Source organism: Sceloporus occidentalis, unplaced genomic scaffold (genome assembly GCF_023333645.1).
Source record: "Sceloporus occidentalis isolate IW3139 unplaced genomic scaffold, rSceOcc1.0.p SCAF_166, whole genome shotgun sequence".
Classification (NCBI taxonomy): domain Eukaryota; kingdom Metazoa; phylum Chordata; class Lepidosauria; order Squamata; family Phrynosomatidae; genus Sceloporus; species Sceloporus occidentalis.
The window spans coordinates 1,174,342-1,200,329 of record NW_028317146.1 but is presented as its reverse complement, the minus strand read 5'-3'; the positions used below and the strand labels follow the sequence as shown (position 1 = coordinate 1,200,329).

The window sequence follows — 25,988 nt, the reverse complement described above, 5'->3', positions numbered from 1 at the left end:
GTCAATAGCCCCGGACCCACCAATGTTACTTTAATGGACCACAATGTGTGCTATTTGGGTCCTTTTTAATACCAGCAAGAATGATCGTTCCAATACGTTTTCGAGGTCCGTAGCTTATTTAGTATTAGAGCTTCACAAATTGAGGAGATAAAGTCTATCCGATGCACAACAAAATATGTTGTGTATGTAAATGGAATGAGACCTGTTGAAAGTGCAGGTCTGTAGAATGGAAAGACTCCACGCTCTGTGTTACTGGCAATTTGTATCTCTTAATTTGTTTTTATGTTCTTGTTGTACATTGTATACAATGTTTATGTTGGCATATTGCCAGGATGATGCAAAATACTTCTGAAGTAATTGTTTTTGGTCCTGCAGCTTTATTTCTTTCTTCTCTCGTGTATTGTACTCACAGGGTACTCGCTAAGCAAGCCCCCCCGGCTGAAACCTGTGAATGGCGAGCCGTCATGATTTCAGTGGGTGAAACCTCGAGCTGCTCCCATATGAAATTTGCTAGAAATCTATAAATAAAATGTAGAAATCATGTCTTCTCATGTATGTCACTCTTAAATATAAACTTAAGTATTTACTAGGCAAGTTATTATGGAAACTACTACTTTTCTATTACAGAAATACCCAAAACATGCTCTTTCTGAAAGCCTGAGTTGTAGTTCAGTAAACCTAAAGCCTCACTTTTTCCCCCTAATCCATCCCAGTTATTGTTACTCTTACCTCCTATGAAGAAGGAAGCTCCATATAGCAAGTGAAACAGAAGCGGTGTTATAGAAATAACCAACTATTAGCCCCCTGTGGCTTTAATGTGCTTTATAATGTATATGTTTCTTTCCCATTGCGGAGAATGATCATGTATTGGACGCATACTCCAGTCTGCTTTACTAATACACGCCATGGGGGCTTCCTGGCTGCTTTGTGTTATTCGAGGCTATTTATAAAACCTTCGTGGTGCCAAATGCATTCACAGTAACCTTTCACTTTGCCGTAATTCGTGTGCGATGATAGAATCCTAACCACTGCCCTGCCAAAAAATGATTTTCACGGTAAGTCATCTTGGGATGGACTCTTCCAGTCTATTGCCATCCACCTGAAAAGGACTGAAAAAACGCCAAACAGAAACACACGCCAAGTGGATCTGGCATTATGCGATTTCCTATTGAAGAACAGCTAACATCCGGCCGCAGCGTTTTTTCACCAAAAAAAACGCCGTGTGGCTGAATTGGCGTTTTTAGCAAAAAAAACCCCAAGTGGAAACCTAGCCTTACAGAACGTCACACTCAGTTAATGAGCACTAAAAACCTACCCAAAGATAACCTGTTACCATTGCCTTTGTTGGCTGATGTGTCCTGCGCTGGCAGTGAAAGGGTTCCCACTGGCGTGTATTGTGCTATTTTACTATAGCACTGCAAACAATGAGCCCTGTGGGTGAGATAATGCTGGTGAAGGAGCCGTTGGTGCTGCAGGAGGAATGGATGTAAGCAGGCATTGTTAATAGGCATTGGAGCCTCTGCTTAAGCGAAGCGGTGTGTTGTTCACAGGAGTCTGGGATTTCCTGTTCGTTAACCCCTTGAATGCCGGAAGGATTCTAGCAGCTGATGCTTAATGTTAGAAGTCACTGAATTCTTCTATTTTATGCATCACAATATAGCACCCTTTAAATCAAACTTTCTTCTGTATTTGCATCTGATTTAAGGCTTTATATATTAAATAAAATACCGTTGTTTTTTACCAATAGGGAACATTAACTGGACTTTTCATGCTTTTGCATACATGGTGAACAGATGGTGAAAATGGCCTGGGGGCCCCTAATAGCCCCCTGTTTCAGTCACAACAATTTGTTATGCGGACAGGTTTGTATTAAGAGGCAGAACAAATCATTATGTGAAGGATGGCAATATTTTAAGGGGTCCTTCTAATTTCAGGCATCGGTTTTATATGCTAAATCTATTTTCGGACCCTCTTATCGGAGGAAGCACGCGTTGAAATAGGGTTTCCTTTCCCCAGCCGCTCCCTGTCTCCATGATCCTACCCACCGGCAGTCATTTATTCTAGAAAGACAATTAAGTCTTCTTTGTCCTTGCAAATCGGATGGTTTAGGCTGCCTGCATCTTGGCCGTCTTTGTGTAAAGAACAAAGGTGAAATAAATTGCCTATGGGGGTCCTTAATTGCCATTCATACCCCTGTACAGTCTTATTTGCAGTTTCTGTAACGAACTCTTAAGGTAGTAGAATATATATTTCCAATAATTTCTCAGGATAATTTCTGCAACATTTCCAATACAAAGTCACTTTTTTTGCCAGATAAAGGAGGAAATCGTACGCTAGAGACGGGCTCTGTCAGTTTATACACTCGCACGCGCACGCACACTCTTTCTCTGCTAATATATGAGGCTTTGCAGTTCAGCGGTGTTGCTCTGCTAAGCACCTCTCACAGCGGAAGGTGCAGATCCGAGAAGAGCCGTTTCTGCAGGAGCTCGACTGGAAAATTGTTGGAGTTTTCAGAAACTGGGCTCCGGGTGAGAAATGACTGCGGCGTATCATGTGTCTGTCTGCGTAACCTGCCAGATGTTTTCTGCTATACGTACCATGCTATGGAAGAGGAAGTGCCGTGTATCCACCGGGACCATTAGGACAACATCTTGCACTCTCGCCAAGTTTATCTTATGAATAATGCACTGCATTGAAGCTTGTATTAAAATTGCATAAGTTCCTTAATCACAGCTGACTCTACAAGGGTAATAAAGTCTATGCGTTATTTTACAAGCCATTAAGTATCATGCATTTCATCTGATAAAACGCTTCCTTGTCTGGGAGCATCCGTCTCGCAGGGCAAAGTGCTATTTCTCTCCTTTCTTTGAATGGTGTGTTCATAAGACAGAGGTCCGCATGTTTGTCAGATCTGTAGTTAGCCTATTTCCCAAATTAAATTAATGTCTCATTGTGGCCGGACTTCCTGTGGGTTGAGGAAAAAAAATGTAAAGCTTTTTTTTTTCTCTTTTCCTTTCACTTCACTTGCTAGGTTTGTATTCCGAGCGTCGCTTCGGAAAGTCTCTTTACAGGGCTTTTCACAATTAGTAGAATGCTTGTGCCGTGCAACCTTTGGCTTTAAAAAGTGGGGTGTTTATGAAGTTTGGAAATGCAAACCTAATATAAAGTTTTTGAAGACGCAAATATCTCTATGTATTCACTGGTAAAAAAATTATTGTCCGGCAGTTAAGGAGTTAAGCTCACTTTGTGTGTATAATACAATGTTTGCAGTGTCTATAATCTCTGCCCAGGTTTCAGCTAATGCTCTCGGACTTCTTGTTCACGGGTCTGACCTTGAATGCCCTTACAGGGCCCTGTAGTGCTTGGTGGGTTATGTTGCTTGTACCTGGATCATCATTAACACTTAGTCCGCATGCATATGGAGAATTGAGTTAGGACCCCCGTTATCCATCCAGGAGCGATAAATGATTTACCTCCAAAATGGCATTGTGCTTATCATGAGGTGATGAGTTTTTGTTAACCGGACACCGATAATGTAAACCTGATATCCCCCCCTACACCCCCTATTGTCTTGTTTCTTATTATTTAAAGATCATCTGCATTGCTTTAAATCAGGAATAAATATTAACCCACGCGTGGGAGAAGAGATTTCACATTAACACAACAAACGGACCTTTATTTTTAATTCTGAATATAGACCAAAACAACAATCCAAATTCCACGTGTAAAGTGCAAAAAAATAATAATATAATTGAATACTCCCCAAGATAGCAGCCTCCAATAACTCTTCCTCAAGATGCTCAGAAATACAATACGACAACCATGGAGCGCATATACATAGGGAGAAACAAAAACACCAATAGTGTAATATGTACACAAAATAAAAAATAAAAAAGGGGTGTAAGATCCACTCACAAAGTCCCACATCCAGAGTATCCTTAGCAGTGGATTTGGGACTTTGGTTCACCTGCGCATTTGCACAATATTCACATAGTTGTGCCCGTCACAACTGTAAGTGTATCCAGACTTCCCTTTCCTCAGATCTGAAAAGATACTGCACCATTTGTGGTCTCTGTTTTTATAGATTTTAGAAGATATTAAAATTCTGCAACTACCCTACTGAATCTTGATGAGCTTGATTTACTCAACTAGTTTGTGAGTGGATCTTACACCCCTTTTTTTTTATTTTTCATTTTGTGTACATATTACACTATTGGTGTTTTTGTTTCTCCCTATGTATATGCGCTCCATGGTTGTATTGTATTTTTAATTCTGAAATGTGCTGCTTCGATGCATGTTTGTAACATCAGGATAACAGTATTGGCTTTAACAGTTAAAGACCGGCGCCAAAAGCAAAGAATAATCATTAGGAAAGTTAATTATTCACCTTGAAATGCAGTGGAATTTCAACATCTTGAAAGTAAGATGCAATACAGTTTAAAGAAGCATTTCCCCCATGTTATTTACGTTGCTTAGGTTGTAATGGAGACGTGCCCCTCGTAGTACTATTTCATAGGTCACAATAGCTTATAAACTAAAGATAAAAACTCAACTAATGTGTTATAAAGTGCAAAGTCCTATTGCACTCGTTGTAGACTCCGTTTTGTGTGTTAGTAAACCCTGCCTTATGATGTCATCTGTCTTTTTTGTTTACTTTTGGTATTAGATTTCCAGTAGGTCTCTAGGGTTTGATATTTGGTTTAGAGAGGTGTATTTATATAAAACCAACGTTCATGCTTTAGCTGCCTTTTTTTGAAATTTGCTGCTTGTAAACTAGCAATGTTAACATCTGTTTTTCCTCTCTCTTTTTAGGATCAGTTCGATAACCTAGAGAAGCACACGCAATGGGGCATAGACTTCTTGGACAGATACGCAAAGTTTGTGAAGGAAAGATCAGAGATTGAACAGGCTTACGCAAAGCAGCTCAGGTGAGCGACACAATGCTTTCCAGCTATAAGGGGGCTTTAGTTTGTCTGTACATGTGATATACCGAGAGTACGTCTAATATGCATTCTTCCTTGGTCGGGCTGTCAGACATTATACTGTCTCTTTAAACAGACCGGTGAGGGCATGGTTCATAAATGTACCGTTCTACTTATTGCATCTAATCATTAGGGGACACTTGTGATTGTTTACTGAGATGGCGACAGACGGATGACTTATGGACTCTATGTAATATGATTTAACTAGTACGTGAACTAAATGATATCTACTTTTCAAATCTTACATTTGTCTGCACATGTGGTTATCGATTATAATGCAGTGGTTTTGCTGAAACACGTAGCTGCTATTATCAATTAGTTAAAATATATATGTATAATGGATTGAACTGGAGACTGATGGTCTATTGGATTATGAAAAATAATAATGGGAAACATAGTGAATAGAGTACCAAGAAACCGAGAGAATGTGGCATGGAACAAAAAAAACCTATTTCTGAAAGAACGATCTCTGTTCATGTAGTTCAAAATGTATAATGTAAAAGCTGGTAGTTTATGTGGACAGAAAATAGATTTTAAGAGCTCAAAAAAAATATTTAAATACATTTGTTTTTTCATAAAAAATCCACACTTTTGTAGGTAAATTCCTTTAATTGTAATGTATTTGTGACAAATTTAAAAAATCTTAATAAAGCCTCAGTCCTAAGTGCAAATGCAGATATTAAAAGTTGGATGTGTATACTGCATTGTAACACAATATTGGCTATATACACACCGATACAGCCATAACATTATGACCACTGACCGGTAATGGGAATAACTCTGATAATCTTGTTATCATGGCACCTGTCAGTGGGTGGGATATATTGGGCTGCGAGTCAACATTTCATCCTTACAGTTGATGTGTTGGAAATAGGAAAAATGGGCAAGCGTGAGGATGTGAGAGACTTTGGCAAGGGCCAAAGTGTGAAGGCTCGACGACAGGGTCAGAGCATCTCCAAAACTGCAGCTCTTGTTGGGTGTTCCCAGTCTGCAGTAATCGGTACCTATCAAAAGTTGTCCAAGGAAGGTAAAGAGGTGAACTAGCAACAGGGTCATGGGCGGCCAAGGCTTATTGATGCACGTTGTGGGAGAAGGCTGGCCCGTGTGGTCAAATCCAACAGACGAGCTGCCGTAGCTCAAATTGCTGAAAAACTTAATGCTGGTTCTGATAGAAAGGTCTCAGAACGCAAAGTGCATCGCAATTTGTTGCGTATGAGAGCATAAGAACTGGACAGCGGAGCAATGTAATCATCCCAGACACGAGCCAACATCACACATAGGAAGGGGAAATCACCTCCATATTCAAGCTGGGTCTTGACTTGGCCTCCAAATTCCCCAGATTTAAAATCCAATCACGCATCTGTGGGATGTGCTGGATAAACAAGTCCGGTCCATGGGGGCCCCACCTCGTAATTTACGGGACTTAAAAGATCTGCTAACGTTTTAGCCAGATCCCATAGCGCACCTTCAGAGATCTAGTGGAGTCCATGCCTCGATGGGTCAGGGCTGTTTTTGCCACAAAAGGGTGACCTACACAATATTAGGCAGATGCTCATAATGTTATGGTTGGCCTGTGTGTGTATATAATATCTATTTGGCAAGAACACACCTTAAATATGATGTAGAACTTTGGGCACAAGAAATACTTAATAGAACTGAAAGTTGTTTAGAAGATCAACGAAGTTCAAGTAATAGGTGATCTCAGCACACAATGTTTCTCAATTGGATTTTTATTTTAAACTTTGGAGCAAAGATGCTTACTTTGGGATAGATGTGGTAGATGATTATACAGTGAGGTGTGTGTTTTTGTGTGTGTGGTCTTACATACTGGTTTAAAAATTCTCTGCTTTTTGCTAGGAAATGAGAATATTCCCTTTTTTTTCTTTTTTTTTTTTTGTGTTTTTAAAATGCTTATTGCTACTTGTAGCAAATCCGCCATTAAGTTGTGGGCAGACTGTGCTGGAGATGGTAATTAACCAAGACAAATGATTTAAGCAACAATTTGTGTTATTCACAGGCTTTGTTTGTGGAGGATACTCATGAGAAATTAGTGAAAACAATATTTGATGAAGCTCTGTGTAGGAGGTAAATGGTTAGCTGCCAGGATGGTGTGTGATGTCATACCAAGCCTTACATTCTACTCGCTTGTCATTTGTTATTTTTTATAATTTCTATGCTTTTTGACTTGTTGAAGTGAAAGAATAATTTAATAAAACTTCAAAGCTAAATTATCCATGCTTATTGTACAATTGTATTCTCTGTAGAAATGTCTGCATGGAAGCACGGTGTTTATCCTGACTAATTCTTAAACACCGAATTGTAAGTTAGAAAACGAAGGAAATCCTCTAGGAAATCTCATTAGAGTATGAAGTTAATGCCAGTACTTATAAATGCAAGGTATTAAAAGCAAGTAAAGGCTCTGGAACAAACCCCCCGATGTCACAACGGCAAATGGAATCGAAGAAGTGATCGGTGCTCAACAATTAATTGTAACTATACTTTGCTAAAGCAGGCCGTCTGCATGTTATCCTATTGGGGTATAAAACATGTAATGTGGTGTAATTTCCATATAGGACATGTGGATTGGTTTTTTTATTGGGCATTTTTATGGAATTCAGTTCTCTGTATGGCGCTCCAGTCCCAACATTTGAAGAACAAAAATCCAGGGACACTTTGTGGCATAGTTATACATTTACCGCACCCACCGACCCAAAGCGCCGTACTCCCCAACCCGCATAATTCGCAAGTTCCCACCAACACTACCACTACTGTAGATACAGTTGCAATGCATTATATATATATATATATATATATATATATATATATATATATATATATATAAAGAGCTGTGTCTACATAATAGAACAGTGATTTGCTCACAAAAATAATTATATTGGGGGGTGAAAATAGCACAAAAAAAGCTGGAAATAAAAACAGGAGGAGAATTTGTTGCGTAGAATATCTTATCTCGGATTAAGGCTTCGGTCACCGCGCCACTGCTTCTGATTCTTTTAGTTCTCCGTGATGTGGATCAGTACCTGTGAGAGCTGTGATGAGCGGCAAATCACACAAAAAGGCACGTGGTTTAAGGAGATCTGTGTGCCTGTGATAGACTGGTTGCAAATGGACCAAAAGTGATTCTGACAAATTTCATGTTTGGTCCATTTGTTTCCGGGCAGCAGATTAAATTTCCTGCCCTTTCCGTTTGGATTGAATAATAGGGCTCTTCTTCTCCATCCTGGCACGCTGACTCCTAAGGGTACAGCACGCTGTGCTGGCTATAGGCGTAGTCCTAGCAGATGCACACCGTAAGCAATTGTCACTCGGTGGTGTTGGCTGATTTGGACAGCTTGAAAGGGAGAGGATAGGAGAGAATTGAAAGAGGAAATTGATCAGGTGATATTGGCCGTGCCGCAGGCTGTCACCAATTTCCGCGACATTACCGTTGAAACTAAATTCCAAAACAATTGCTCACACAGCGTGTAACGAATAGATGAACTTACAAGCTGGTTACTGCCAAGTTATGCCCTGCTTACAGCGTGGTATAAATCATCTGGTTGAAGAGAAGTTAAAGTGAAAGGCCTCGCTATTCAAACTCGAATGACCCGCCTGCGTTTTTCACTGCGGTGCTTGGACAGATTATGAGAAAAATGCTAAGGAGCCGGAGAAGAAGTACTCTCTTAGGAGGCACGGCGCTGTAGTGTCAACTTTTCACATGAAACATATCTATCTATCATTCTTTTATATTTTGTTGCACCGAATCTGGTTGTCGCTCTTTCATCCAGCTTGATGGACATTAATCTGGTACCAAAGTACAGATTCCTATTCCTCTCTTGGCAGGACAGATAGTGACTGCACTGGAAACATAGACGGGTTTGTCAGCGCTCGAGCGCTCGTCTGTCAGATCAGCTGGGCAAAGAAAATGCTTTCATTTTAAAACTATAGATTATCATATGGAATACGTGAAACGCGGATAAATGCCACATGGAAGGAACCGTAATATATTCTCATTTAAAATGTTATATTTTAGTGAAATAACAAGAAAAATACATTGTGTAGAAACGAAGGAAAAGCCGAGGGTGGGAGGTGTAATTAGTAACGGGTATCTGAATTGTTGAAGTAGCAGTGTTTTAATGCGTATATATGGCACTCAGCCGAGTTCCATGGGTGCCATTTGTCCTTTGCCGAAAGAGCTTACTCTCTGATTGCCGTGTATATGAACGAGCCGCATGAAGTCTAATGGATGGCAGATCAAATAAAGTCTGACTGGCATTTAGCTACCCTTTGTGTGTGAGTCTTTTAACACGTTCTCTATAATGCACATGCTTAGCAAGGTCAATGCACTATTTTTCCAAATAACACACATGCAGATGTTCTCGGTAGAGTGCGGACGTTTATCTCTTGGCGTGTGCCCCCCCTAGTATTTAGCTTTAATTAATTTTGGCATTGTAGCTTACTTTCTAAATCTCCAGCGTGCAGGCTTGTTGTTTTTCCTGTTCTTTTTCGGTATCTGTGATAAACAAGGTTTTCGCTTCCTGGAGGCGACACGACCAGAAGGCTTTGTACTCTCTCCTATGGGAAACGTCTTGTACAGGAAAGTGCGGCGGCCAAGATTCTAAATCTTTAACTCATCGGCACACAGATCAGCCTTCAGCGCAAGGTATCCCTTACCTGTTTCTTATTAGTTGGCTTGTACCATCGCTTAATTTGCATATAATCAGGCATTGGCATATCTAAGGTATATGTGTCTGTGTACATCTACATATATTTATACATATAAATATATTTATATTATGTGTTTGTATATGTTTATCTGTTTTGGACAGAAAATATAAAGGCAGTGTGAGTGGTGAGTGTAGGTCATCTGGAGTGATATAGATTCAAAGATACTAATATATGTGTGTGTGTGTGTATAAATATTCTCCTTAATGTACTTTTGTTTGGCATTAATAAGTTAAGTTTCTACTTTCATTAATTACCTGATAGATGTGCTTTTCCCCCCCGTTATTAACCTTATCTAGTATATGTAAAATATATATAAGTACCTAGTTCTAAATTTCTGCACACACTTATTGGACCACAATTCCCCTCATTGAGTTCCAGGATTTATGCAATAATAGAGCTCAACGAGCCCCTTAACACATTTGCTGTTGCCTGCCCATGCGTTATTTTCAGGTCTTAGGATGATTGGAGTGATAAGCAAATTGCTTAATGGCTCCAGGCCAATAATATAAATAAAATAAGGAACATTATTTCTTTGTAACCACGCAGCAGCTTCTGGTGAAACGCCTGTGCGATTTGCTGCAGGGATTTCTAGCTAAAGCGGCGGCTTCCAAGCGATGCCAGCCTTGGAGACGACTCGCCAGTCCCCGCTTCTCTCGTGTAGCAGCTTCCTTCATGCAATCGGTTAATGCCAGAAAGACCTTAGTTGAAAGCCTCGTTGCCGGGATACGGCATCGTTATGCATTTCACCTAATGAATAATAATGAGGTGTGTTTAGCACTGCAAAAAATACAAACTGCTCCACCAGGCAAATGCCTGTTATATAGAGCATCAGCTTCGATTTTGTTTGATATTTTAAGAGCGATATAGTGTCTCCCCCCCCCCCCCCCCGCATTACGTGGTAACCTACACACTAAAGTGCTAATTTAAAACATGTCGCTTCTATTCGAAACCTGATTTGTTGTCAGTGAGGAAGCCACTTTGGTACATGGCTTGCATTAGCAGCCTGCGCGACTACCATCATAGAACAAAGCTAATTGTGTTTTGGGCTTTTGGGTTTACGTTACTAGACGAATGTAAGCATTGATGAATCGACGTGTTGTGTTGCTTCATATTGATTTAGATCTGTGGTGGAGACGAGGTTATGGCTCAATAAAGGGGATCGAAAGTCTCCCTTTAAATTTTAATTTGGCAACTTGATGAGCGTGAGACGTTTGATAAGGAAGGATTTCTTTGTTATAGATATTCAGGTTCTTACCCTGAACATAGGTGGATCTGCAGTTATGGGTAAAACAAATGCTTAGTGTCTAGTTTAAGCACTTGGCCAAATGTGTGGAGTCCCGGGGGTTGAGTTTGAGTACAGCATGGTCGGTGTACAGCAGGGTAAGTGTATGAATGAGGCAGGGTGAATGTATAATCCTCTGGGATCATGTATGCAAAATATGATTCAACTATAAACATATATATATATATATATCTTATAAACATAGCATGAATGGAATAGTTCAGTCTGTTCCTCTGGATCCTCTCAATAGACAGATTTTCATTTTGTAAAATGTATTTGGAGAGATCTTATATTTGTAATATTTTGTTGCTCTTCCTTTCCAGAAATCTGGTGAAGAAATATTGTCCAAAGCGCACCACTAAAGATGAAGAACCCAGGTATGTCTATCCTTACTGGTAAAAAAAACCAAAACACAAATCCAGTTGAGGCTTTTCAAAAAGAAGGTAGGATAAAACTCATGTAAGTATACTCAGACAAGGTATCTCGGTTAAGGTCATTGGCGTCACTGAGTTTCTACCACTTTTGCCTTTGATGCCCCAAAATGGAGCTGGAATCTCGTGTGTAGGTTACCTATGCCCAGCACTATAGGATATAGTGAATGTGGAGGATTTTCAGAACATCATGCATTTGTTTTGTTAGGAATGAAGGAACTTTAAAACTAAACTTTGTATTATGTAAATGATGCCTCTATTTTCTACTGCATGCTTTGCCCAATAAAACCGGATAACTCTCCTCCCGCAACAACGCACCGTCCCTCTAGGCCCAGCCACATGAGTTAGCTGAACATTGTACCAGCACTATGGATACTGCTGGCGCTATATACATAAATATAAAGTAAAGTTGCCATGTTATCACGTAATACAGATTCCCAAAAAGTAGGTGAATGAGCTTTTTGCTAGTTAGCTATTTGGTAAAATAATCAGTTTTTGGTTGACAAAATATTCTTAAGACCCATCTTAAACACCATGCATAAGATTCCGTTATCTGAAGGAGTTCTCTCTCTCCACACGCAATAAGGAAACATAATAAATATATGCTTGTTAAGTATTGCTTTAACCAAATGTAATCTCCTTTTTAGATTCACCTCTTGGCTAGCTTTCTATAACATCCTTAATGAATTGAACGACTATGCTGGACAACGTGAAGTCGTAGCGGAGGATATAGGACACAAAATATACACGGAGATAATGAGATATACTTATGAGCTGAAAGCAGAAAGAAAATCGGTAAATTGGCACTTTCTGTCTAGCATGTGACTTTTTTTTCCCAAACTAAAAATAACGTTCTCTGTTTTTGCTGTCTTGTCAGATGATTAGTGTCTCTCGAAAGGGGAAACGTTTATATTTATACAAAATTGCCTTTGTTTGAAACATTTATTTTTACTCTGCTTTTAATACCTAGCAGAGCTGTTCTTTGGGTTTAGCTGCCCTTTATTGTCTGCCTTAACCTTTCTTAATTATGAAAGGGTAACTTGGCTTCAGAATGATTACGTTCCTTTCCATCTTTGTAAGTCAAGTATTGCTTTTAAAAAAAATTATATATATATAATATATATTATTTTCACAGCAGCAGTTGCAGTTTCTTGTAGGATAAATGCCATTCACCAAATACTATATTTTCTTCAAACATCTACTCCCTAGCCATACGGTTTTAGTGGTCTTTTCTCTTCTTCAATTTGGGAGATCTTTAGGTGATCTCCTATATGTTTTTGTTTTCATAGTGAAAGACGGTGGTGTGGCAGCGCGAGTGTAACTCCTTTACGCTGCGTTCAGAAAGTTCCAAGGGCAGCTTAGATAGAATGTTTAAAAGACTGTCATTAAAATGCTTGCAGATGTGCTGCCTGTGTCTGTATGACATAAGTAATGGCACCGTTGGGGTTATTGGGCCAAATGTCTTATGTCTTATGTAAGAGTTCAGGTCTCTTTAAAGCCAGTTTACTTTCTTTTGTAATGCACGAAGTCTGGATGGGGTGGGTTAACAGACAGACATAAATGTTTTAATTGAAAGCAGATCTTTTGTAAGCAAAGCCTTATCTCTGTAGTCAGGCATACTGGTGTAGGAAAATGTATTCGGGACAGAGATGACTTTTATTGACTAGATGATGATCCGCTTATATGTTGATGCATGCTCAACCTTCTTCTAATGTAATGTTAGAAAGCAAAGTATATGGGCCGCCAGACAAAAGGAGCATTTATTATTAGATTGACAGTAAGTAAAAGATGTTTTAATGGAAAACTTGCTGTGAATGGCTGTAAGCAAATGGGTAGCCATCCGGTATCCTTGTTAATAGGCTCACATGACGCTTAAGTAGCCTGTGGCCATCTGAATGGGTCTTGTTTATAAAAGTAGTTTAGAAACAACCATGTGGCTACCCTATATTGGTGTAGGTGGAATATACTGATTTCAGGAATCATTTATGTTTAGTGAGAGGTCATCACTGTGTATATTTATTTTAAAGGGGTCGAATCACGTTTCTGTTTGCTGTCTAATTACACACTGTTTCCCTATTCCAGCATCTTCAGGAAGGCCGGAAAGCCCAGCAGTACCTTGATATGTGTTTAAAACAAATGGATAATGTGAGTCTCCAATACTATAACCTTGGCTGTAAATATCAATAAAACCTAAAGCGATGTTGTGTTTGATCCTAATTGTCTTAAAAATATGTGTAGACAAGACAAGAAATCGAGTAGAGTCTTCTAATTGACATTCACCGGTGCTCTGCTCTGTAGACTCGCGGTGGGGCAGGCATGTTGGAATTCAGCAATAGCTGGAGAGATACCGGTTGCTCTTTCTATTCTATAATTTGAATGCTAAGTACGTTAATCTTTACAGAGCAAGAGGAAATTTGAAAGGGAATGCAGAGAGGCAGAGAAAGCTCAGCAAACCTTTGAGAGACTGGACAATGACAGCAATGCTACAAAATCTGACGTGGAAAAGGTAACGCTTGCTTACATTGTTCATAATTAAGCCTTTTGTTTCCTCGTGCCAACATGTCGGTTTCTTTTATACTTTAACCATGATCCTGGTTTTATAGCTAAATTGTAAGTGCTTGATAAAATGGGAACCTCTTCTGCAAACTGTTGGACACCTTTGGCCTAGACATGCTCTACGAAAGTATTCATAGTATAATATACTCTAAACATTCTAATTGTTGTATAAATGTATATTCAGGGCATTTATCACCGCAATCTACACAACCCAATATAAATGGTTGCCTGGTTTATATGAGGGAATATCTGTCCCTAGACCTAAAATTCTATTTTTTCCATTCTACTATAAATGTTGCCCTGTGTTTGTGTTTTTGTTTTTTTTTCTGGTGCAGTACTGGTTAATGGGATGCGTCTCATTACAATGGAACAGAATTAATGTCTGAAAGCGTTGGCCCAAGTGTTCACCATCTTTAGATCATATCGGTTTACACTGGAATACTAAACCTTGACTGTTTTTATTTCCTACCCCTTTCATAGGCAAAACAGCAGCTAAACTTGCGCACGCACATGGCGGACGAAAGTAAAAATGAATATGCTGCACAATTGCAGAACTTCAATGCAGAACAACACAAACATTTTTACATTGTTATTCCACAGGTTTTTAAGGTAAATATGCACCTTTTGTTGAAGTTTTTCTTTGTATTGTCTGTCTGCTGCTCTAAGCCAGACTATAAATATATTGTTGTCTATGTATACAGACACAGAGGAGAATTTAATCCCCCTGAGAAGGCACGAGCAAGCTAAAAAAAATAAAAAAAATTTCAAGAATAATCGATTAAATACCCCAAAAACTGTGGTTTATTCACTTAATTGTGAGAAGCTGAAATATTTTATCGTTCCGATTTAACCGGGCGTTACTTAGGCCAATTCTTCCGCAAGATGTTTGCTGGGTCGCCCATCATCATGCAGTGTAAAGTTAGGAAGTTGAAATGTCGCTGCAGCTTACCTGCAAACTTATGGTTTATCAAAAAACGTAAAATTATTATGTTGTTGAGTAGTATTGGCACCGGAATAACTCGCTTTAACATGTTATCGGGCAGAAGATCATTGTGTGCATGTGACGCTGATGAGAGAGCATCTTGGGGCTTCTGTATTTATACCAGGTGTCTGCTCACAGCTGATGAAAGGAACAGGTTAATTATAGATCTTTTTAAGCATCTTATAAATACAGAAGTTAATGTTCCCGCAGACAATAACAATAGCTTTCTGTATAGTGTATAGTAACGCTTCTAAACCGGCAATAGTGTAACAAAAGCACTTTTAAAGTACACTGTCACACCCTAGTAACGACAGGCATCGTTCCCAGCGGGTGCTGTCATGTCCTTAGAGGTGTTTATTTGGGGGTCCTTTCTGAGTTCCAGTGACATCGGCAAAGGAAACAGTAAGTCATGGAAAGTCTGCTAGCGGCCTGTCCGTATTAGTAGGGAATTGATGTTCGTGGTTAGTAATATCACCCGGCACGGTTCTATGTTGAAAGGGCTTACACGTTATTGCCTGTCACTGCTACAGTGTTTCTGCAAATGTGTGCCATGCAAAGTTACCATAAGGGTAAAACTGTAATACCCGTTCATAGCGTGTGCACAAAAGATCTCATTCACGAGTAGCTACGTCGTTAAGTAGCCGTGTGTCGTTAATAAGGGAAGCAGGAATTGATCTGAACATGTTGGCTTTTGGACAGAGTGGAGACTCGCAGAATAGGAAGAAAATCTTTGACCCCCAAAACAGATGCTCTCAGTACAGCGCTCTATAACTCTGTACAGCGAACTACGTACATTACACAATATGAATTTAGCTTTGCCTTGTTGGGGAAAAAAAAAAAACGTTCAGTCTAACCCCAAATCAGACACAAATCACTGTTTAGTGAGTCAAGCCCAACCTCGTTGGGTGACGTCTATCGCAAGGCACACTTTCTTAGTAAGTGAGCTGTATGAGAACTGATCTTGTGGCCAATGTTGGGTTTTTTGATAGTATATTAACAATCACTTATTTTTTGGTGTCCTGGTTTCCATAGCATCTCAGCGTAAGGGGGTGTTTGTTTTTTTTTCTTTCCTTTATTCTACAAACACAGTTACTGTTTGTTATTTGCTAAATAATGGCTCCTGATATCTGCTTAAGTCAGCTGTAACTAGATCGCGCCTCCTGCGGAGTTTGCTGCGGCGGTGGTAGAACAGCCACTTTGTGTATTGACTTCTTTTAACGTTTGCAGCACCTTCAAGAAATGGACGAGAGAAGAACTACGAAGCTGAGCGAGTGTTATAAAGGATTTGCAGATGCCGAGCGCAAAGTCATCCCTATTATCTCAAAGTGCTTAGAAGGAATGGTGCTTGCGGGAAAATCCGTGGATGAACGCAGGGTGAGTTAAATGCAGGACACTTTAAATGTAGCCGTTCTGCCGACTCAACGTGAAAAACATGACCACGACGGTGGGCCCTGTCTAGCGGCTCTTGTTTCCTTCATAGTAAAATCAGAAACAGTTTGATGTTGGATTTTATGGCCCCAATAACACCAACAGAAAGATGCTTTCAATTTCTTTCCTGTTTTACCCACTGCCACTTCTGCTGGGGAGTCGCTCCGCAAATCCTCTATTCCTTTCAGAAAGTTCCTTTAATGAAGCTGTCATCTCACAGTTATAACGTATGCCTTGCCGGTCAACTTTATCTGAAACAGTCTTTGTTTTCTGTTCTTTTGAGAAGCGCCAGATATTCCTGAACGTTTTCAGATATACAGAATTACTGTTCTGACGCGCTGTGGATAGTTTGCTTGTACAGTTTTAGTAACCAGATTTTTCTTTTTAATTTTCTATTGTCTTTTTAAGCAATCCCTTTTTTTTTTATAACAAGTTGGCATTTTAAAGAATGAAATAATAATGGAAAAACAACATTTACAGATGTACAAACTCCATAAACTAATCCATCTGTTATGAGTCAGATTGGCAGACAAATCATGAGATAATTTAGGTAATACTCATTGGCGCCGCATCCCCTGTGCTTTTAACTCTTTTGATTTTAAACCTTATATATATTTACACATTTCATCATAAATATCTAACGTGACATTAGGAAATGGATAATGTAACCCTAGCACTGTTAATAGAATTTTACTCTTTGATAAAAGATCCAGCTCCCCGGAGTACATTGGTGTAATGTTTTTAATTAAACCCACATGCACAGTCAGTCCATAATTTAGAAGGAGGAGAATTGCATTTGCTGTGGATGTTTTCCCAAAACACATAATGTATAAAATGAATGTTACGCTACGTTTCCTTGTTTTTTTTAACACTTTCACTTTCCTCTTTTCTATGCAGGATTCACAGATTGTGGTGGATTGCTTCAAATCTGGCTTTGAGCCTCCAGGGGACCATCCTTTTGAGGACTACAGTCAGCATATTTACCGGACGGTTTCTGATGGAACCATCAGTACTCCAAAGCAAGAAGTAACGCGAAATGACCCCAAAATGACCGTGGGCAAGGCTAAAGGAAAGCTTTGGCTTTTTGGAAAGAAACCCAAGGTAAGGAAACCAGTAGTGCCTTAATATTAACAGTGCCGGTGGTTTAGATATAGCTTTTCAATACAAGACACAGATTACATAGCTCATTAATTGCTAAATAATAATAGCTCTCGCAGTTGTCTACCACAAAATGACAGTGACCCGGTGGCGTATTCTGCTCTAGGCAGCTTTACTAGGGTTAGACCACCCCAATGGTGCAATTTACCTCCCCCAGTACTTATTGGGCTGGGGGAGCATAGGGGTCTTACCTTTTATATCATGTCTCAGCCTGGTGCACAGTGGAGGTGGACCATAATGGCAAGGTAGTGGGTTTGGCTCGGCTCATAAGTGCTGCAGCGCTTACATTCATAACTCGGATTGGCATGGACAATCCACAGCACTTAAGATCAACTTGGCAGACCACAGTCGTTAGATGAAATTGTTAAAGGAGAAACGTATTGTTGAGCAGCTATGCTTGTGTAAGATGATATGTATGTCAGGAATTGTAAACAGTATAAACTATCCGGCTGAAGGCTGACAGTGAAATGAAACGCTGTGTGGGGTAGCCGATCCCGCACATGTTGGGAATGAAGTGCAGGCTCTTAATCAGCGACATGCTGAGCGCACAGTCTAGCAGACATGTTACTGCCTGCCGAAATACAGATTTACTGTGCTTCTGCAATAAAACGGGTAACATATGAGTAAAAGGAAAGCTTGGGGGAAAGAAGATATACAACTATTTTGCATGACACATTGTATACATCAGATAGCAACAATAAGAAATCACTACTTTGGGAGGTTGTTTTTCCCCACCGATCATTTTGCTTGCAGATAGTGGATTCATCCTAGAATTTTCTTATTGCTAAAAATCTTCAGGTAACTGGGAATTATAAGTTGTAATTGACTACTCTGCATAGGTTATAATGGCTCCATTAATTTGGAAATGTGATGCGTAAATGCCTCATTCTGTAAAAAAAACTAATAATAAAAAAAATTGCAATTAAGACCATTCTAAAGAGCTGAATTGCCTTAAAAGCAAGTATGTTTTCATCTAAGCAGCACTGCAGAACATGCGTAAGTCAGTTATAGTTTACTTCCACATTATTAGATCTTAGAAAAGGTTTTTGGTCACGGGTTAGTTCCTGATTTTTAGAAAAATCGTTAGTTTTTTTTCTTTATACCATACAAATCTTACGGCGCGAAGCATGTCTAGACCTAGGGCTTTCCTAATCCAGTGCAAATCTATGTCAACTAAACTTTCTCACACCATCAAAGAACAGCAAATGTAATCTAACAATGGAATTCATATCAGTGCTTGGAAGTCGGTTCTGCTAAGACTGTTGGCTCAGTTGGCCTTTGCTCTCTGGGTCCATGTCGATTGACAACTTTATCTGAAGAATAAGTTAAATGGTAGCTACGTGTTATCTTCCCTGATTAGTCCATAACATTTTAGTGCCCTGTATTTTTACCCACATGGTCTAGTGAAGACCTCCTATCAAGATCTGCAAACATTTTCCTTTGTGAATATCGGGCGTGTTGCTCACGTTTTTCACATAAAGCCAAAAAGGCTTATTTAACTCATGCCCCATCTATTCCTATTGGAATACTACTCCTATTATCACCAACCATCCCAGTGATGAATTGATTTATGGTCAGGCCACTGCTGTCGCTCCACGCATCATGCTGGGATTAGAGCAAAGTACAGCTGTTGTCTGCTTTAGCACAATTTCCTTTATTATTTTTGTGTGTGCCCTTTAATGAATTGGACGTGGAATGATCTGTTTATGTGAATGACATTGTCGCTGTTTCTGTTTTCTGACACATTTCTTTTTTCATTTTGACACATTCCCACCCCCCCCAGTGTCCCCCACCTGGAGCCTTTGTATCCGGTGGGTCACACTACACGGCCTTAGAGAGTGACCCACTCCACTATTGTGTGAGTGAGGTTGTCGCGTACAGGCCGCGAGCCGCCTCGTTCAGAGGCCTAAAGAGACTGGTAAGTTTAGAAAGGATTCTGAGTGATGCATGTACATTGTGAGTGTGCCGTGGTCTTCAACTTTGGCGCATGGTCTAAACTTTTGGCATTTCTGTGAGTATAAAACTTTTTTCTTCTATTGTTAAAGTGCCAGCACTTGGCATTTAGAAAACCTTTTTTTATATATATACTTTAGATGGGTTTTTACCAATTCCTTTTCGATGTACGGACTTGATGTCTGCATGGTCGGCTCGAGAAGTTTGAATTGGTTAAACTTTTGGTTTGACTGCACGTCTCATGTTGAACCAAACTAGCTGATAAATCCAGCACACAAAGTGTTAACACTGCACTCACATGATCCCTTTCAGGGGTCCCCGTTATATTTTTTGGGTAGTTGAAAGGTTCTCCGAAGGCTGATCCAAAAACAAAATGCTTAAATTTGGGCAGCTCTTCACGACTATCGTCTTAATCTAGCTGGGACATGAACACTACCGTCAAGGAATGTAATTAACCCTCTCACTGCCGGATGGCTCGAATGACTCACCGGCTTGTAATGCGGTGCTGTGGCAGCCATGTGCAGGAATGCTTTGGGAAGTTAACCTCTCATAAAAACCATTACGCCTGGAAAGACATTGTGTAGATGTTAGGGTGCCGTCTGCATGCAGCGTGTGGTTTGCTTTTATTCTTGTTGTAACTGTTTAATAGAGGTGCGTGAAACCCATCTCCTCTCGCACACACAAGTTACTGTGTTATGAATTAGCGGTCTTGCGCAATACTTGGTGACCTTACCTCCCCTTTATCTAAATGCTTCTAAAATGTTCTGTAGAGAATACAGTACGGTTCTGCGGTATACAGACGCAATGTGTCTCTTCCACAGAGGTACAGCCGCCCGACCTCCCCAAAACACACAGGTCCACCAATTTCTTCTCTGGTGTCACAGATAATCGTAATACTGTATGCTCACCCCATGATGAACTTAGTTTTATTGTGATGGTTAATAACCATACGTTTTTATTTGGAATTGCTAGCATAAAAAGTTGAGTGAAGTTTAAGATTAGTAAACTGTTACCTTTTCAATCGCACCACTAATTCATACTTATTACTAGTATCAGATAAAAGTAAGTATTGGACTGTTTTTTATTGTTCTACTTTTTGCATAGTATAATATTTCAAGGCAGCTGCATGTAAACCATTTGTATGCGTTCTAGATCTATTATATTAACCCAGGGTACTAGACAAACACCCTGACTCCTTATCATACTGCCTGAGTTAAATGGTAGACTATCTCAGTCTTAATCACCCAGCTGTTCACTCTGACTAATGGAGGTCTGAGGGACAGACTTCATTAGCATCGCCATAAACTCAGTGTGGTGTTTGAGAAGAAAGTCGTCCAAAATATGACTGACTGACAACAATGGCGGCCTCAAGGTCTGCCAATAAAGTAAGTTTATTGAAACAAAGTTAAAACCAAATGTTTTTTGCTTCTCTTCTACATTAATGTATAGGGCACTCAAAGATTTTTTATTTTTGCACCTGGGGCTTTCTTGTGTAACATGATTTCCAGGAAAGTCCCAAATCTTATTCTAAACCCTTCCGCAATTTAGTAATACAGTTCAGCAAATCTGAGGTCAAAGGTACGTGCCAAGACATATTTCACATGATCTTCTTAGGCCTGTTTATTGGTTCATGTAAAAAAAAATAAAAAAAAAAAATAAATAAATTATGACATTTGTAGACATACCATCCCTGCTTTGGACGTGATGACCTATGAATTCTCTATAAAATGATAAATATTTTTATTTGTTGCCACTACTTAATGCTGGCTGGGGAAGGCATGGCTTTACAGCACCTCAGCAGTAAACTATTTAGTATACTCTTATAAGTAATGGTTTATTCAGGTTTTAATGATGCTTCTTCATTTTTAAAGCAGTTTGAGGAATCTGCCAGTAATTTGCCATTTCTTTTTGTTTCTTGTTAACGGTACAGTGGTCACTAAGGATGGTAAGCAAAGTGTGCTGGTGTGTGTCCCATCATGCAAACGCAGTGGCTTGAAAATCATTGTTTGAACTGTATTTTTGTCTGTGCTTTTAAATTGTGAGTTTCCAAGGACCACTACTTGGGTTTGTGGGGGGAAAAAAGGAGTAGTAACTGTGCTTGGTTTGTATACTTTTGGATTTGTAGTGATTTTTAAAGAGTAATTGTAGTAGCAAGTCAACAATATTCAGGCATACAACCCTAGAGAGCCACCTGTGGTGGGGAGATAGGTCCACATTCATCTGATGGACAGCTCTAACATAGTTCTTTGTTCTTTACAACGGTGTGAAAAATATGGATCTTGTGTTTTTATCCTGCATCTCAAGCCAAGTGACACTTAATGACCGTGGCCCAGACGCTTGGGCAGCAGCGCCAACACCAACTTCTCCAGGCAAGACTAACGGACTCGACATTACATGCATTGTAGTCACAAGTTTGTGTCCGCCCTGACTTGTTCCTTTTAAGCTCAGCATTTTAAATCGTGGGGCAGTTCAAGGTTAGATGTCAAAAGCCTATAATTCTGTCAAGCTGGCTTAGATATTGTGTATATTTGATGAATAAACAGAAGTCAAGATTCTTGTGTTTGTTCTTTAAGTAAACTTGTCTGTTCTGGGGTTTGATGGCACTAGTAATTGCCGTCACATTTAAGTCATGTCTTCCACTTTCTTGCACTTCACTGAGGATCTTCAGTTTACGGTCACTGTCCTCTATCCTATTATCCTTTTCTTTTATGGTTTTTTGATGTGTGTTCATATGTGGTCATCGTACAATGGCATCATTCTTTCTGTCTTATCTTTTTGTTTATAATAAACCCGTTACTGTTGGCCCTGATGGTGATCCTGTCGGTTTTTAAGTCTGTACTGCCGGTCAGATCATACATCTTCTTTTTATTTGTGAGTTTCACTCAATGTTCAGCTCTATTTTTGCACTTCATTTACTTGCTCTTTTTGCACACAGGGTCCAGCCTTAGAAGATTTCAGCCACCTTCCTCCAGAGCAAAGACGTAAACGACTCCAACAAAGAATTGATGAGCTGAGTCGAGAGCTTCAGAAGGAAAATGATCAGAAGTAAGAATATTTGTGAAAATATAGCTACAACTCCCTCCTTACCTCTTAAATGTTTTTTTTTTTTTTTTTTTTTGTGTAAATCTCTTGCGCAACGGTCTTAAATTAAACTCCAAAGATTATCGTACAAAATCTTATCTGAATCTCTGCCATACTCCAAATGTCTTCTTCGGGGCTGTAAGTTTCTGCAAGCATTTATCCTTTGAGGAATCAAAATGTTCTTGGTAGTCGCATAGACAGAGAAATGATTACTGATATTTGGTATCAAACATGTACAGTCCCTTAAGAGCTGCTGAGCTTGGTGAGGACTCGCCAATGGTTCACACAAGGTATTTGCAGAGCCGAGTCCCCATTCAAGTAAAGAGCAAGCTTTGAGTATAACTTTCTTATTTAATACTAAACCATAACCTGAGAAAGGGCACAATATTATTGATTTACATCACCCTGTGATACTCCGCAGTGCTATACAATGGGTGCATCTTCGCACTCCAGACAACTTGGTAAAACATTTGACACTAATTCACTAAGGATTCAACTAGGGAGAGTTGAAAGAAGAGTTGTTTTGATTCCTCTATAGATTATTGATGTTTATCCTGTAGGAAGAGCTTGGCTGGTCCTGTAAAATGTATAGTTAAATCAGTGCGGCGTCTCATAACCGTGGAATGATGCATTATACAGGGCCAGCTCGGCCCTTCTTGGTGGAGAAATATTCAAATTGTTGGCCTTTCAACAATGTATGCTGAAGTGATAGAGTTAAACTCCTCCTCTCCCTTTAGTGAATAAACCCCTATAAAGCAGAATTCCACAAAACGGGGACATACCTGCCACGAGTACTCGCCATTCTTTTACAGACGGCTGAATGTCCTTCAAATTCCGAATTATAGGGAGTTGTTCATGCACTGCCACCTGATGGCTGAGGGTGATTTGAAGTCCTCAGTTGCTCAGTCATTCGCTGTGGACTGTGATTCAAATGCTGACCTCTAGTGGATGGATTTATTCACCAAAGATCGCCTGAGACCAGGAATATATTCACGCTGAAAATGTTCAGAAATAATATTCCTCTTACTATGTCACTTGAGACGAGGACTCGTCTCAAAAGGACTTGAAGTGCGGTAATGCTATATATATATATAATAAATATATATATATATATATATATATATATATATATATATATATATAATATCATGGAGTACTCCAGGCCATGAGTAGCCACAGATTGCCCCCTTCTTTCTCGACTGTAAATAGATTTCCTTGTGCAATTTCCACTCTTTTTACTCACTGAGGGTAAGCAATGTTTTCCCATTTATTTCCCCAGGGAGGCTCTGAATAAAATGAAAGATGTTTATGAAAAAACTCCACAAATGGGTGACCCAAGCAGCTTACAGCCAAAAATTGCAGAAACTATGATTAATATAGAGAAGCTCCGGTTAGAAATTCATAAGAATGAGGTAAGTCTAATGAACGCCGTATAACACTGTTTTATCATGGAGGGTCAAAGCTGCACTTTATGGTTTGTGTGGTTGTTGTATTTTTTTTCAATGTTTGTGTATGACTACCCCCCCCATTTGCTAATTTTAAATTTTATCACCTATTTTTTTTCCGATTTGTTCTTTGAAATGTTTGCATTTTAAAACAAATTTTGCTTTTAAAACTATAGGGCAAAGCTTAACCAATATTGATACAATTGTATGGCATAATACTTGGTGAGGATTTGCAGTGGCTGAAATAGAACTGTTTATTGAAAGGGGACAAAGCTTGCATCTTTCTGTTTGATATAACAGTACTTTTTTGAGACTTTATGGTTTAACTTTTCAAACTATTATGAGAGATCACATTGTAAGGGGGACTATCTACTTTGTGGGTTCTCCTCCCATGACTCTTTCAACTAGCGTCACTTTCATGAAATGACCTTTGCTTGTATGTCACACGCTGAATTTATATGAATTCACTCAAAGGGTTTGCCTGGCATTGTGTAGTAATAGTTTTTTTTTCTTTTGTTTACAGACATGGTTATCAGAAGTTGAGAACAAAGTGTTGCAGAGATCAGAGAGACGACACAGCGCTGAAACCAACCATCTAGTGACACAAGGAAGAGAGAGGTTACTATACCATACGCTTAACCCGTAGAATTACCGGTAGATGTGGCCAGACACGCTAGCCTGTGCAAACGACAAGCAAACATTGTCATTCTCACTGCAAAAAAACCTAGATGTTGTTGTCTGAGCTCAAAGAATTCCAAGAGTTCCTCACTTGGGTTTGGGAAGCTTTAGCTTTGTCTGCCTACAAGAAATGTAAAACTGTCCCTTTGTCGTGGCCGTTGTCTGCCCGTTCTAGAATCATGGTATGTGGTTTATCTCATTACACTAGGTGCTGTCTGCTGAAGAAGTACTTTTTAAATTTCTTTTATTGATATCGCACAATGTTCTCTTCATTGTGGCATAATTTTAACTCGCCGTTAACCTTGTGTGGGAGCATTTAAAGGTGAGAAAAATGTTGCATTGAAGCAAACATTCTATCTTGTACATGTTATGCCACATGCTTGTAGGAAGCAAAGTTGTCATTTTTTTGTGCCAGATTTACAAACTTGAAAGCTCTGGACTTCAATGCCACTTCTGCCAAATGTAGTTGTGAGAAATCTTATAGTTTATCTGGTGCACGGCAGATAACTGGCTATTCCATTATCTGTCGCTGTGAGCAGCACCTTGAAAGGACGCAGGGACCCTGATGGCCCGCAGACCAGTTTGAGAAAATTATTCAAAACCAGGACTTCTGAAGGAATGTTCACATAAAATATTACATTTTTAAGTTCTCAGCTTTAAGAAGGATTACAGACTCTTCTGATAAATGTTGTGTTTTTAAATCTGTTTCACAATATAGCCCTGAAGGAAGCTACACAGAAGATGCCACCCAAGAAGTTCGAGTCCAGCCCCAACCCCACGTGCACTCGGAGTTTGATGATGAGTTTGATGACGACGACCCCCTTCCAGCTATAGGACACTGCAAAGCAATCTATCCGTTTGATGGTAATGTGTTAATTGAGAAGTCTTGGTTATATAGAGAAGTCTCTAAGCAGAGGTCACGGAAACTGTAAGAGCCACGGTATAGATAAAGCAAGTACTAGCCACAAGAGACTTAACAACTGGGAAGGAGGTACTTGTGTACACCAGGACACTGTATTAATATTTTTTAGAACTTTTTGTTTAACAATGCGTGACAATGTATCAGATACATGTATATCGGCAAATGACCTGGGTTTTTCTTCTTTAGGCAATAATGAAGGAACACTGACGATGAGAGAAGGGGACGTTATGTACATTATTGAGGAAGATAAAGGAGATGGTTGGACAAGAGCAAGAAAGCAAAATGGAGACGAAGGCTACGTACCGACATCGTACATAGATATTACTCTAGAGAAAAACAGTAAAGGTGCAGTAACTTACATCTAA

General features: G+C 39.5%; 1 protein-coding gene across 1 annotated transcript; it reads left to right on the top strand.

The window, feature by feature from the left end:
• Window positions 1-1,043: 1,043 nt before the first annotated feature.
• LOC149279429 (formin-binding protein 1-like) lies at window positions 1,044-25,988 on the top strand. Its single transcript, XM_089501206.1, has 16 exons — window positions 1,044-1,055; window positions 4,813-4,928; window positions 11,313-11,366; window positions 12,068-12,215; window positions 13,503-13,565; window positions 13,822-13,926; window positions 14,457-14,585; window positions 16,186-16,332; window positions 17,284-17,499; window positions 19,328-19,462; window positions 21,428-21,442; window positions 22,433-22,542; window positions 23,858-23,990; window positions 24,547-24,641; window positions 25,420-25,565; window positions 25,810-25,988. Exons 1-16 carry the CDS (start codon window positions 1,044-1,046, stop codon window positions 25,986-25,988), a joined length of 1,803 nt encoding a protein of 600 aa, XP_089357332.1.